General features: G+C 41.5%; 1 protein-coding gene across 1 annotated transcript; it reads right to left on the reverse strand.

Moving 5' to 3' along the window:
- Positions 1-12262: 12262 nt before the first annotated feature.
- On the reverse strand, positions 12263-13528 carry LOC114270533 (uncharacterized). Its single transcript, XM_028212070.2, has one exon. The coding sequence runs from the start codon at positions 13526-13528 to the stop codon at positions 12263-12265; it is 1266 nt and encodes a 421-aa protein (XP_028067871.2).
- Positions 13529-13733: the final 205 nt, after the last annotated feature.

A 13733-nucleotide genomic window follows, 5' to 3' on the forward strand; every position in this document is an offset into this window, starting at 1 on the left:
CATTTGTCCTACTCTGCAGCCGGTGTGACAGGTTTGTGACCGCCGTCATGGACTCCACACATGCCTTCAAAGTATACTGATTAGCCTCCACATCCGTTTGCACTGCCATTTTTTGCTCCACTGACTGCATCGGGAAGTTCAACGGAGCAAACCCAGTGGTGTTTGGTTGAGGTTCACGGGACACCGCCCCAGTTCTCTCTCCTGTGGACTCGTTAAGATCGGGAAAGAGAGTGAGCAGCCCACGGGAAGACGAGGCCATTTTCTGGGCAACAGAGTGTTACAGAATATCTCTCGCAACAGAGTGTTACAGACTATCTCTCTCAGCAAAACGACCTCTCTTTCTCAGCAAAACGAAGAATTTTTCAGAGGTTTCTCTCAGTTTTTCTGTCTCAATTTCTGCCTCCTCCGCTTCGGTTTATAAAGACCATGACACAGAGGCAGCCACGCGCATCGCGTGCCTTTTGACGCCGACAACCTGGCACGCCTTTTCATGGCACGCCTTTTGATGCCTCTGGCACGCCTTTTGATGACACGCCTTTTGAGGGTGCGGGCACACCTTTTGAGGGCACGACTTTTGAGGGCTCGATATCTACATCTATGTATATCTTTTGGGCAGCCTATCTACACACTCATACAGTGTCTTCTACACCGGTCAGCTTTATCAATCCCTTTGTTTCAACCTCAAATAGGTTTCTATCTTCACACCTATTTGAGTTTGAGGGGGGGTTATACACAGTATCATGTATAAGTCGCTCATGGCGCACTCCCTAAGTCGCCCCTTTGGTGCACCACCACAACCTCTGCTACAACGGTCCGACATGACCCCGTAAACTGTCTTCTACAACGGTCCGACATGACCCCGTAAACTGTCCTGCTACATCGGTCCGACATGACCCCGTAAACTGTCTTCTACAACGGTCCGACATGACCCCGTAAACTGTCCTGCTACACCGGTCCGACATGACCCCATAAACTGTCCTGCTACAACGGTCCGACATGACCCCGTAAACTGTCTGCTACAATGGTCCGACACGACCATACCGTGTCTTCTACAACGGTCTGACACGACCATACCGTGTCTCCTATCCTGTTTTATTTTATTTATCAGTTTATTTTTCTGTTTTATTACTCTCTTCAAACTCAAGTTGGTTAGTTCCTATCCTCCTTGAGTTTGAGGGGGGCTGTTAATGTAAAATGTAAATTGTGTAAATTACCACACCACCCACTCCACCTACCACCTCCACTACCACCCACTCCACCTACCACCTCCACTACCACCTTCACCTACTCTCAAATCCTCTCCTATATAACTCCTTGTAATATACACAATACACACACCAATCAATACAAACAAATCAATAATACATCATTTATAACATGGTATTTATAACAGTTTATAAGGTTATAGTCAAATATATACTAAAATTTAAACAAACATATCCATGGGTTTCTTTTTTAAGTAAATAGAGTTTAGAAGTAACCCACGTAACTGAAATATTTATAAATATAACTTTTATTTATATAACTTAATAAATATAACTTGTATAAAATAAGTTATGATAACTCAAAACATTCGTAAAACATATGATGGTAAAGCAAAGTATAATATAACTCACCTTAATTATAACCCTTAACCTTACTTACTACCAAAACTTCCCTACTATCAACTCCTCACTCTCACTTATGTCTCTCTCTCTCTCGGCTTCTACTCTTTATTCTTACGTTTCTTCATTAGTTATCACCTTGCTCCTATTTATACTGTGAGTCGAGCTTCAATGGAGTGCCACGTATCCCCTCCTCAGGAGGCTATAATGAGGTTAGAAGGTGAGCTCTTAATTGCAGATTTAAGATAAGATTGAATCTGTTAGAGATAAATATTTAGACTTTGGCCTTTTTCCTCTTTTTCCTTTTTCTTTTGGGCCAAAATCCATAAGCTGCTGGGCTAACAAATTCTCATTTCCCTTTTCTTTTTATTAATTTATTTATTTGTTTTAATGTTAAGCTTTTTCAATGTTCATAATTTAAATTAAATTATATCTCATTTTATTATTATTATTTTTTGTTTTATCATTATAAAATTAATTATTTATTTATTATCTGTAGTTTGACCCAACTAGTATTATAATTCCATAATGTGTTAATTTGTCCCTAATAATAATAATTCCTAATTAATCCTATATTTGATAACCCAAGCCAAATTAAATTTATATAATCATTTATTTAATAGTCTATCATCACATACAACCATAATTATATATAACTATAAATATTTATGTAGTATTTAATTAAACATTTAGGATGTCACATTTCTCCCCTCCTAAATAGGAGTTTGTCCTCAAACTCGACGTATCTTAATTTTCGAAGAGGTTTGGGTATTTGGTTTGCATTTGACTCTCTGTTTCCCACGTGGCTTCTTCGATGTGATGATTTCGCCATAATACCTTTACCAGCGGTATGGTCTTGTTTCGAAGAACTTGATTACAACGATCGAGAATCTACACTGGTTGTTCTTCGTAAGAGAGATCTTCTCGAACTTCCAAGTTCTCATAGTCGATGACATGTCCAGGATCTCGGAGATACCGTCGGAGCATTGAAACGTGAAACACATTGTGGATATTAGATAGCTCAGGAGGTAGTGCAAGGCGATAGGCTACAGGACCAATTCTTTCCAGTATCTCGAATGGCCCGATGTAACGTGGGTTTAGCTTTCCACGCTTTCCGAATCGGATCACTCCTCTTGTTGGTGAGATTTTGAGAAACACGTGATCCCCTACTTGAAATTCCAAGTCTCGCCTCCGAGTGTCCGCATAACTTTTTTGGCGACTCTGAGCAGTACGAATCCGCTGTTGGATGAGTTGGATTTTCTCACTTGCGATTTGCACGATTTCGGGACCTAACAATTTCCTGTCCCCGACTTCTGTCCAGCACAGGGGTGATCGACATCTCCTTCCATACAGAGCTTCGTACGGTGCCATTCCAATGCTTGCTTGATAGCTGTTGTTATAGGCGAATTCCACCAAAGGTAGGTGCTCATCCCAGTTACCTTTGAGGTCCAACACGCATATACGTAACATGTCTTCCAATGTCTGGATTGTTCTTTCGGATTGCCCATTCGTTTGTGGATGATAGGCCGTGCTGAACTTCAGTGTAGTTCCCAAAGCTTCTTGCAATTTATTCCAGAAGTGAGACACGAAACGAGGGTCTCGGTCAGACACGATTGAAACTGGGATACCATGTAACCGAATAATCTCTTTGATATATAAAGTGGCAAACTTATTCAGAGGATACATGATTTTGATTGGTAGAAAGTGCGTTGACTTTGTCAATCGGTCTACTATAACCCATATTGCATCATTCTTTGAAAAAGACTGTGGTAGCCCGACCACGAAGTCCATAGTAATGTGTTCCCATTTCCATTCAGGAATAGGGAGTAGTTGCAGTAGCCCCGCCAGTCTTTGATGTTCTGCTTTAACTTGCTGACAATGCAGACATTTAGAAACATGGTTTGCTATATATTTTTTCATTCCGGTCCACCAGTAATGTTCCTTCAGATCATGATACATCTTTGTGTTGCCAGGGTGGATTGCAAATCTTGAGTTATGAGCTTCCTCCAGTATCTTTTTCTTGAGTTCCGGGATATCGGGTATGCAAATTCGATTCCGAAATTTCAGTATACCATTGCTTATAATGAAATCAGGATCAGGCGTGCTTCCTTGTTCCTCGTATCTTTTTTTCAAGAGTTTATCTTCCCATTGGTGCGCTTTAATTTCCCCAATCAATGCAGGCTCCATGGTTACGTTGGTGAGTAACCCATTGACCTTGCGGGAAACGAGGGTGCATGTCAAGCTTCTTGTTGACTTTCGACTCAGTGCGTCTGCTACCACGTTAGCTTTGCTCGGATGGTGATGGATTTCTATATCATAGTCTTTCATAAATTCTAACCACCGCCGTTGCCTCATATTCAGTTCCTTCTGTGTGAATAGATATTTTAGACTTTTGTGGTCAGTATAAATTTCGCAGGTTGTACCGTAGAAATAATGACGCCAGATTTTGAGAGCAAAGATCACCGTAGCCAATTCCAAATCGTGAGTCGGGTAGTTCTTCTCGTGAATCTTCAATTATCGTGACGCATAAGCAATGACCTTTCCGTCTTGCATGAAAACATAACCCAACCCAATGTATGAGGCATCACTATAAATTACGAACCCATCCGCTCCAGTAGGAAGTGCCAGTATAGGGGCTGACACAAGTCGACCTTTTAGTTCTTGAAAGTAACGCTCCTGTTTATCAGTCCACTCAAAGGGTGTGTTCTTCTAAGTTAGCTGGGTCAAGGGCGATGCTATTTTTGAGAAATTGTAACAACCCCCGTCACTGTTTACCGATTAACCACTGATTACTGTTAAACTGAAACTGATTATGAATGATAAGTGAACTGAATAAACTACTGAACTGACTGACTGAAATTAAATATTAATTGACTGAGTATACTTGTTTAATTGTAATTCTATCTGTTTGGTTATTTGATTATCTGTTCGTGTTTTTATGGTTAAATTGCGAATTGAAGGCCTTATCGGCGGCCGAACCGGAAATCGATTAGTGTTTTATGATCATCGTGATTTATGTGATTTTATGGTGTAATTACCTGAAAACTGATTAGGTATGATTAAATTAGATTAAAATGAGTTAAATTGCACAACTTAGACTTAATTACCATTTTGCCATCCTTAATGGCTACTACCTCAACATGTTGAGCCTTATTACACTTAGACACATATTTGGTCAGCCACATTTGAGAAGCCAACCGACCAAGATAGAGAGTGAGAGAGAGTTGATTTATTCTTGAGAGAATTGCTAGGAAATTAGGAAGATTAAGGAGTTCTTGCAACATTGAGCCTCCATACCTCTAATTCAAGACTTAGGTAAGGAAATTCAACCTTTTATTGTTGTGTTTATGAATGTTCATCCATGGTTCTTGTGTTCTTGGTGACCCAAGCCTAGAACTAGCTCAAGTTGTTGAATTAAGAGCTCATTCCATGCATGCATGCCAATATTGTTGAATTTTGAGTTGATTCCATGGAGAATTGTCTCATGTATGCTCATGGTTATGTTAAGTCCATGTTTTCATCTTGTTTTTGGAACAATTGGCTCCTTAGAGCATCAAATTGAAGCTATGAAATAGTTTTAATTCATGCATGTTTGCACGTTCTTCATATTCATGGAAATTGGTTTGAATTGGATTTATTTGAAACACCCTTGGGCTTTGATTTACAAATTGAGCTTTGAATCATGTTAAAGTATGAGTTTTGATGTGTTTTCTGGAAAATTGGCCCAAGAGGATCGAAATTTATGGTTTAAAACTTGGTTTTGAGCTTGAGGTTCAAATCTGGAATTTTCAGAATTTGGACTCACGCTTGAGCGGGGTGACTGGCGCTCGAGCGTGGAAATCATGCTCCCAGCATTTTGTTCTGTTTTGAAGTCCGCTCGAGCGGAATAATTGACGCTCGAGCGGGTGCCGAGCGCCCAATCGAGCGTGATTTTCGCCTATCCAGCACTTTTGACTGTTTTGCAGAACGCTCGAGCGGGTAAGGATACGCTCGAGCGGAAACCTTTGTCTGCATGTCCGCTCGAGCGAAGTAACCTACGCTCGAGCGTGACCCCTGTTTTCTGAAAGTCTGAAAATGCTTTAAAAGTGCATCTTTGCATCCTCATCTCATTCTAGGCATTCTTAGGCCTAGTTTAAGACATCTTATTGAGGATATAGATGTAGAACCACACCGAGGCAAATTAGGGATTAAGTTGTTATCTTTCCTAACTGTGTAGCTTAGTGTGTGTGTTCAATCTGTAACTGTGTAGGGTTAGCTTAGTGTGTGTGTTCAATCGATGACATATTGATTTACTCCAAAAGCATAGAACAGCATGAACATCATCTGAGACTTGCCCTACAAACCTTAAGAGAACAGAAACTGTATGCTAAGCTGTCTAAATGTGAATTTTGGCTTGACCATGTTATGTTTTTGGGGCATGTTGTTAGCAAAAATGGAATTTCTGTTGACCCGCAGAAAATTGAAGCTGTAGTGAACTGGCCTAGACCGACCAATGTGACTGAAGTCCGAAGCTTTTTGGGACTGGCTGGATATTACAGAAGATTTGTCAAAGATTTCTCCAAAATTGCCCTACCATTGACTCAGTTAACTCAGAAGGGGACATCATTTGACTGGACTGACCAAAGAGAATCTGCCTTCCAGGAGTTGAAAACTCGATTAGTGACTGCACCGGTTCTTACCTTACCTTCAGGTACGGATGGTTATACTGTATTTAGTGATGCTTCTCATAAGGGTTTGGGATGTGTTTTAATGCAGAATGGGAAGGTTATTGCTTATGCTTCCCGTCAACTGAGACCACATGAAAAGAACTACCCGACCCATGATCTGGAACTTGCTGCAGTAGTATTTGCACTGAAAATCTGGCGTCACTATCTGTATGGGGTGACATGTGAAGTATACACCGACCACAAGAGCTTAAAGTATTTCTTCACACAGAAAGAACTGAATATGAGACAGCGGAGATGGCTGGAACTGATTAAAGACTATGACCTACAGATATTGTACCATCCGGGAAAAGCCAATACCGTTGCCGATGCATTGAGCCGGAAGTCGATTGGAAACTTAGCCTGTTTGCTTACAGGACAGAAAGAGTTGCTTTGTGACCTTGAAAAATCTGAAATTGAAATTGTTTTGAAGGAACAAGGTGGAATCTTAGCTGCTATTTCTGCTCAACCGGCACTGATCGAAGAGATTAAAGAGAAACAGCAACTGGATGACTTCTTGAAAAAGATCATCGAAGAAAGAGAATCTAAACCGAGACCGGGATTCAAATTTGAGAATAATGTACTGAAATTTCAAGAAAGACTGTGTGTACCAAATGATACTGAACTGAAAGGAAGAGTTCTGCAAGAAGGCCACAATTCGAAATTGTCTATCCATCCGGGGAATACGAAAATGTACCAAGATCTGAAACAGAACTTCTGGTGGCCGGGAATGAAGAAAGAAATTGCTGATTTTGTATCCAAATGTCTTCATTGCCAACAGGTCAAAGCTGAACATCAGCGACCTGCCGGATTATTGCAACCCCTACCCATACCAGAGTGGAAATGGGAGCATATCACGATGGATTTCATTGTGGGATTACCTCGCTCCAGAAAAGGTATGGATTCAATTTGGGTTATTGTTGATAGACTAACCAAATCTGCTCACTTCTTACCTGTCAAGACAATCTATAACGCGGACAAATTGGCTGTTATTTATATTGATGAAATTGTAAGACTGCATGGAGTGCCTGTGTCTATTGTTTCTGACAGGGATTCGAAGTTTACATCGAGGTTTTGGCAAAGCCTACAAACTGCACTGGGTACTGAACTGAGACTGAGTAGTGCCTATCATCCTCAGACAGATGGCCAATCAGAAAGGACCATCCAAACTCTGGAGGATTTACTGAGAATGTGTGTCCTTGATTTTCAGGGAGACTGGGAAAGTCATCTGCCATTAGTTGAATTCGCCTACAACAACAGCTACCATTCGAGTATTGGAATGACGCCTTTTGAGGCATTGTATGGCAGAAAATGTAGATCTCCAATCTGCTGGGCAGAAGTCGGAGATGGGCCTTTGCTTGGGCCCGAGATTGTGTATGAAACAACTGAAAAAGTGAAACTGATACAGCAAAGACTGAAAACTGCACAGAGTAGACAGAAAAGTTATGCAGATGTCAGAAGACGGGACAGAGAGTATGAAGTGGGTGATCACGTTTTTGTGAAAGTGACACCAATGAAAGGCCAGACTCGTTTCGGAGTCAAAGGCAAGCTAGCACCGAGATACGTCGGACCATACGAGATTATTGAGAAAATCAATCCGGTGGCGTATCAAGTTGCGCTTCCTCCTGAAATGGAGCACATGCATAACGTCTTCCACATCTCTATGTTGAGAGACTACCTTCGGGATCCTTTCCATATAATAGAGCCTACCCACGTAGTGTTGAGTGATGACTACACTTACGAGGAACGGCCTATACAGATTGTAAACAGACGAATCAAGAAACTGAGGAACAAAGAGATCCCGTTAGTGAAAGTTGACTGGCAGAACCATGGTGGCGTGTATGCCACTTGGGAAAGGGAAGATGACATGGCTAAACGATATCCTGAACTGTTTCCACTGAATCCTGTTTTCTTCCAGAATGAAGGTAACTCGAGTTTAGAGGACTAAACTCTTTTTAAGGAGGGGAGACTGTAACAACCCTCATACTGTTTACTGATTAGGGACTGATTGATTACCGATAATCACCGATTACTGTTAAACGAAACGGATAATGACTGATAACTGACTGATAATTGAACTGAGTAAAGTACTGAACTGACTGATTGAAATTGGAATCTGAATTAACTGAGTATATGTTAGTTAATTGCATTCTATCTGTTTGATTGTCTGATTATCTGTTCATGTTTATATGTTTAAACTGCTAATTGAAGGCCTTATCGGCGGCCGAATCCGGAACTGATTAATGTTTTATGATCGTCGTAATTAATGTGATTTTATGGTATAATTATCTGAAAATTGATTAGGTATGATTAAATTAGATTAAAATAAGCTAATTAAAGAGTTTGCCATATTTACCATTTTGCCACATGAGTGGCCACTATCTCATATACACACTTGAGCCTTATACTTGAATCAAGACAACATTTCCTCAGCCATTTCCCCTCTCATTGCCGACCATAGAGAGAGTTAGGGAGGGAGAGAAGTGTTCTTGTTGATTTAGCTTGTGAATCTTGAAGAATTGAAAGTGTATTTGCATATTTGAGCTCCCTCACCTCTAATTCTACACCCAAGGTAGATCATTCATCATCTTAATGGTGTTCTTGAGTTCATTCTTGCACAATTCATGCTTTAATTGTAGAGTTAAGCCATGTTTTGGTGCATACATGTTGGATTGAAGCTCATCTCTTGCATGCATGTTAGTATTATTGCATCTTGAGGTTGATTACATGGACATTGGTACATGCATGCTCATATTGTTGTTATAGACCATGTTTTCATCTGGTTTTGGAAAGAAATGAGCTCATTTGAGCAAGCTTTGGAGCTTCAATTTGGTTTAAAACTCATTCATGCATGTTTGAATGTTGTTCTTGAAAATGGGTTTGAATATGGTTTTAATTGACTCACCTTTGGGGCTTGAATTCATAAATTGAGCTTTGAATCTTGTTATACATTGAATTTAGTGGTGTTTTCCAGAATTTGAGCCCAAGAGGTCGAGTTTGGAGTGGTTGAATGCTTGGTTTGAGCTTGGGAGGCAAATCTGGAAATTCCAGATTTGGCTTCCTCGCTCGAGCGAAGGATTCCCCGCTCGAGCGAGCACCTTTGTCCAGGGCTCCGCTCGAGCGACCATCGAGCGACGATCGCGCGTAAAATTTCAGCATCCAGTACTTTTACTGTTTTGCAGACCGCTCGAGCGAAGGATTCCTCGCTCGAGCGACGCCTTTGATTTTGGACTTACGCTCGAGCGTAGAAAGTCTCGCTCGAGCGAAGCCCCTATTTTCAGCAAAGTTTACAAAATGTTTTCTAAGTGTATTTTTGCATCCTCATTCCATCCTAGGCATTCTTAGGCCTAGTTTAAGACATTTAGATGAGGATATCGTTGTAGAACACACCAAGGCAAATTAGGGATTAAGTTATGAGATTTCCCAACTGTGTAGCTTAGTGTGTGTTCAATCTGTTAACTGTGTAGGGTTGGCGACTGGGGAGACACGCTCTAGCCTACTGTAGCCCAAACTCTGTGAGTAACGATTGTGTAAAGATATGTTCACAAATGATTATTTTCTGAACAACTGAACTGTACTGTTTTCTGAACTGATTACTGTTAACTGAATGAATGTATGTCCTTTATTTCTGAACTGTACTGTGGCATCCCTAGCACCTACTGTTTACTGTTACTGTTACTGTTACAGAGATCTCTGTCGGTTCCCTCGTGGAACCACTACTGTTTACTGACTGATGGCCATCATTACTGTTCGGTCTTTTAAGACCTACTGTTACTGTTATGCTAATGGATGTACCACATATGACTGTTTACTGTACTGAACGACTGAAATACTAATTGAATTGAACTGTTTTCACTGCTGTAAGGACATTCATTCTAAACCTCTTTACGCTTTATGTTATTCACTGGGCTTTAGCTCACTGCTCATATATATATGTAGGTGTACAGGCACCAGACCGCAGCTAGAGGCGTCAGTGTTACTCCAGTTTTGTCAAGCCAGCCTTTGTGCCTCACTGCGAGGTTCCGAGTTGCCATGCTATGGCTTGGGGGTGTTTTGTTGGTTTTCCCCCGCCTGTCTTCTGTACTGTCTAACTGTTCTGTATAGACTGACTGTTTACTGTACTGTTATACAGGGATTAGGTCCCTGTACTGTGTGACTGTAAATTTTGTATAGACCGTACTGTTTTGTACAGACGGAATGTTTTCTGTACTGTTCTGTAGGGTTGAGTCCCTAGTTTGAATGGATGTAAATATTGTACTTACTGTTCTGTACTGTTTATGTGTGAATGTATGAAAAGCCTTTTTGCATACAGACTGTCACAGCTCAATGGACACTATTTAATTACTGTATTGGCTTCCGCCAGGCCCTGTACTCTGTTTTACTGTATTACTGTTCTGCAGGCCTTCGGTAATCTCGGATTACTGGCCGGTTACGGTGCTAAACCCATAGGGCCGGGTTTGGGTCGTGACATTTAGCTCACTGCTCATATATATATGTAGGTGTACCGGCACCAGACCGCAGCTAGAAGCGTCGGGGTAAACTCCAGTTTTGTCGAGCCAACCTATGTGCCTCAATGAGAGGTTCCGAGCCTGTCAAGTAATGGCTTAGGGGTGTTTTAGTCTCCCCTTCTATCTCTGTAACTATTTTGTTTACTGTACTGTTTAATAGGGATTAGGTCCCTGACTGAATGACTGTATATATGTACATATTCTTTTGGTCTGACTGTATATAGAGATTATCACAGCTCATTGGACATTGTTTATTTACTGTATTGGCTTCCGCCAGCCCCTGTACTCTGTATTACTGTATTACTGTTAAGCAGGCCTTCGGTAATCTCGGATTACTGGCTGGTTACGGTGCTAAACCCATAGGGACGGGTTTGGGTCGTGACAGAAATCTTGCACGAAGCGTCGATAATAATTGGCTAGACCCAAGAAACTTCGGATTTCTGACACATTAGTAGGTCACGGCCAGTCCACGATTACTGCAACTTTTTGGGGATCAACCCAGATGCTATCTTTATTAATGACGTGACCGAGAAAGTGTACACTAGTGATCCAGAATTCGCATTTCTTTAACTTGGCATAAAGTTTACGATCACGTAGTGTTTGTAGGACCATTCGCAAGTGCTGCTCATGGGCTTCTGATGACTTGGAGTATATGAGGATGTCGTCAATGAAAACGATGACGAACTCATCAAGATAGGGGTTTGAATACTCTGTTCATGAGGTCCATGAAGGCTGCTGCGGCATTTGTGACGCCAAAAGACATGACGAGAAACTCGTAATGCCCATACCGGGTTCTGAAGGTAATCTTTTCAATGCTTTCCGTTTTGACTTTTAGCTGATGGTAGCCAGAACGTAAGTCAATTTTGGAAAATACTTGTGCGCCTTGAAGTTGATCAAATAAGTCATCGATTCGCGACAGAGGATATCGATTCTTGATGGTGACCTTGTTCAGCTCCCGGTAATCGATGCATAATCTTATCATGCCATCATTTTTCTTCACGAACAATACCGGAGCTCCCCAGGGTGAGGTACTAGGTCGAATAAAACCTTTGTCCAAGAGTTCCTAGAGTTGAGTCTTCAACTCTTTCAATTCTGTCATCGACATGCGGTAAGGAGCTTTTGATATATGTTGCGTGCTAGGTTGGGTTTCAATGGTAAATTCGATTTCTCGATCAACTGGAATACCGGGTAGATCTTCAAGAAAGACATTCGGGAATTCTCGAACTACAGGAATTGCATCAACAGTAGGGGCCTCTTTTTGTGTATCAACCACATAACAAATATAACTACCACAACCCATGCTTAGAAGTCGTTGGGTCGCTAGGGAGGATATGATACCGGAAGGGTTAGAAACTTTAGCCCTATCAAAGACAATTTCGGGTTGGTTTGGTAACTTGAGGGAGACCTTTTTGGCTTTACAATCGATAGAGACGTGGTTGGCAGCCAGCTAATCCATACCTAAGATTACATCAAAGTTTCCAATGCGGAAGGGAATCAAGTCTACACATAAGGTTTTGCCTTTTAGAAATATAGCACAGGATTTGTACACATCAGTACTACAAGCAGACTTACCAGAAGGAAAAGACACAGACAATGTATATCCTAATGGTTCGGGTGCTGATGTCAACTTGGCAGCAAAGTGTGGTGCAACAAAAGAATGAGTTGGCCCAGAGTCAATAAGGACATCAGCTAAAAGACCACAGACAGAAAGTGTACCTGACACAACATTTTTGATAATTTCTGGTTTTCCAGGTACCAAGGCGAAAGCCCGACCTTGGCGGTTTTGATCCTCATTTTCTCCTCCCGGTCCCGCGGTTCTCCTGACTGGGCTAGAGGGGTTGGCTGTAGGGTTAACTATCTTTGGACAATCCCTTAGCAAGTGGCCAAACTGTCCGCATCTAAAACATGCTCCCATGTCCCGATGGCATTGCCCCCAATGAATCCTCCCACAAGTGGGGCAATTTGGAATAGTGCCACCTTCGGGGTTGGTAGAACCTTGGTGGCCTGAGTTGGTTGTGCCCATGTTCACCTTTTTATGAGGTGCAACACCGGATCTTCTGTTATCTCTTTCCCAGAACCGCTTCTTGTAGCTTGGTTCTCCAGAACGTGAGGCCTTAATTCCCTTTTCTGCTATGTACGCTCGGTCTACCATTTCTGCATAGGTTGGCAATTTCAAGACTTCAAGCCGGTCTTTAATTCCAACATTCAATCCTGCATCGAATTTCCTTGCTTTTCGAGTTTCAGTGGGGATGACGTATGTTGCAAACCGAGCAAGTTGTGTGAACTTGCTCTCATATTCGGCCACTGTCATGGTTCTTTGCCTCAGATGTATGAATTCAGATGCCTTCTGTTCCCGCAATGAATCTAGAAAGTATTTTTCATTGAATACTTCCAAGAATCTTGCCCAAGTCGTAATCTCCTCTTTGGCCAGAGCGAGAAGCCACCATTCCTGTGCATTGTCTTTGAAAGTGAAAGTGGCGAAAGTTACCTTTTGCCTCTCGGTGCAAGGTAGGGCACGAAAAATCTTTTCCATGTCTTTAACCCAAGCGTCTGCTACCATTGGGTCTGGGCTGCCGGTAAATGTGGTGGGTTTCAGATCCTGGAACTGTTTTATGGTAACCGGCCTTTCTTGTCGTCCCGGCGTCCCATTGTTGATGTTAGCTTGCAAAGCTTGTAGAAAACTAGCAACCGCTCTTTCCATTACTCTTTCCATCGATTCCGTACCGCTAGCTGATGACTCACTTCCATTACCATTAGCTATTCTACAAGTAATAGACGAGGTATTATATTTTCAACGCAGCATAGATATATATGTAGCACAACATGTAGTACGCTTTATATTTATATAAACTGCCAACATTACACATTTTTATTTATTTATTTTACAATTCCTATTACATTAGTCAGAATATGTTGGT

Source organism: Camellia sinensis, chromosome 5 (assembly GCF_055761805.1).
Source record: "Camellia sinensis isolate YWXY chromosome 5, ASM5576180v1, whole genome shotgun sequence".
NCBI lineage: Eukaryota > Viridiplantae > Streptophyta > Magnoliopsida > Ericales > Theaceae > Camellia > Camellia sinensis.

Excerpts from the sequence above, each read along its gene's own strand:
- LOC114270533 (XM_028212070.2), bottom strand. The coding sequence starts at position 13,528 with ATGGAAAGAGTAATGGAAAGAGCGGTTGCTAGTTTTCTACAAGCTTTG.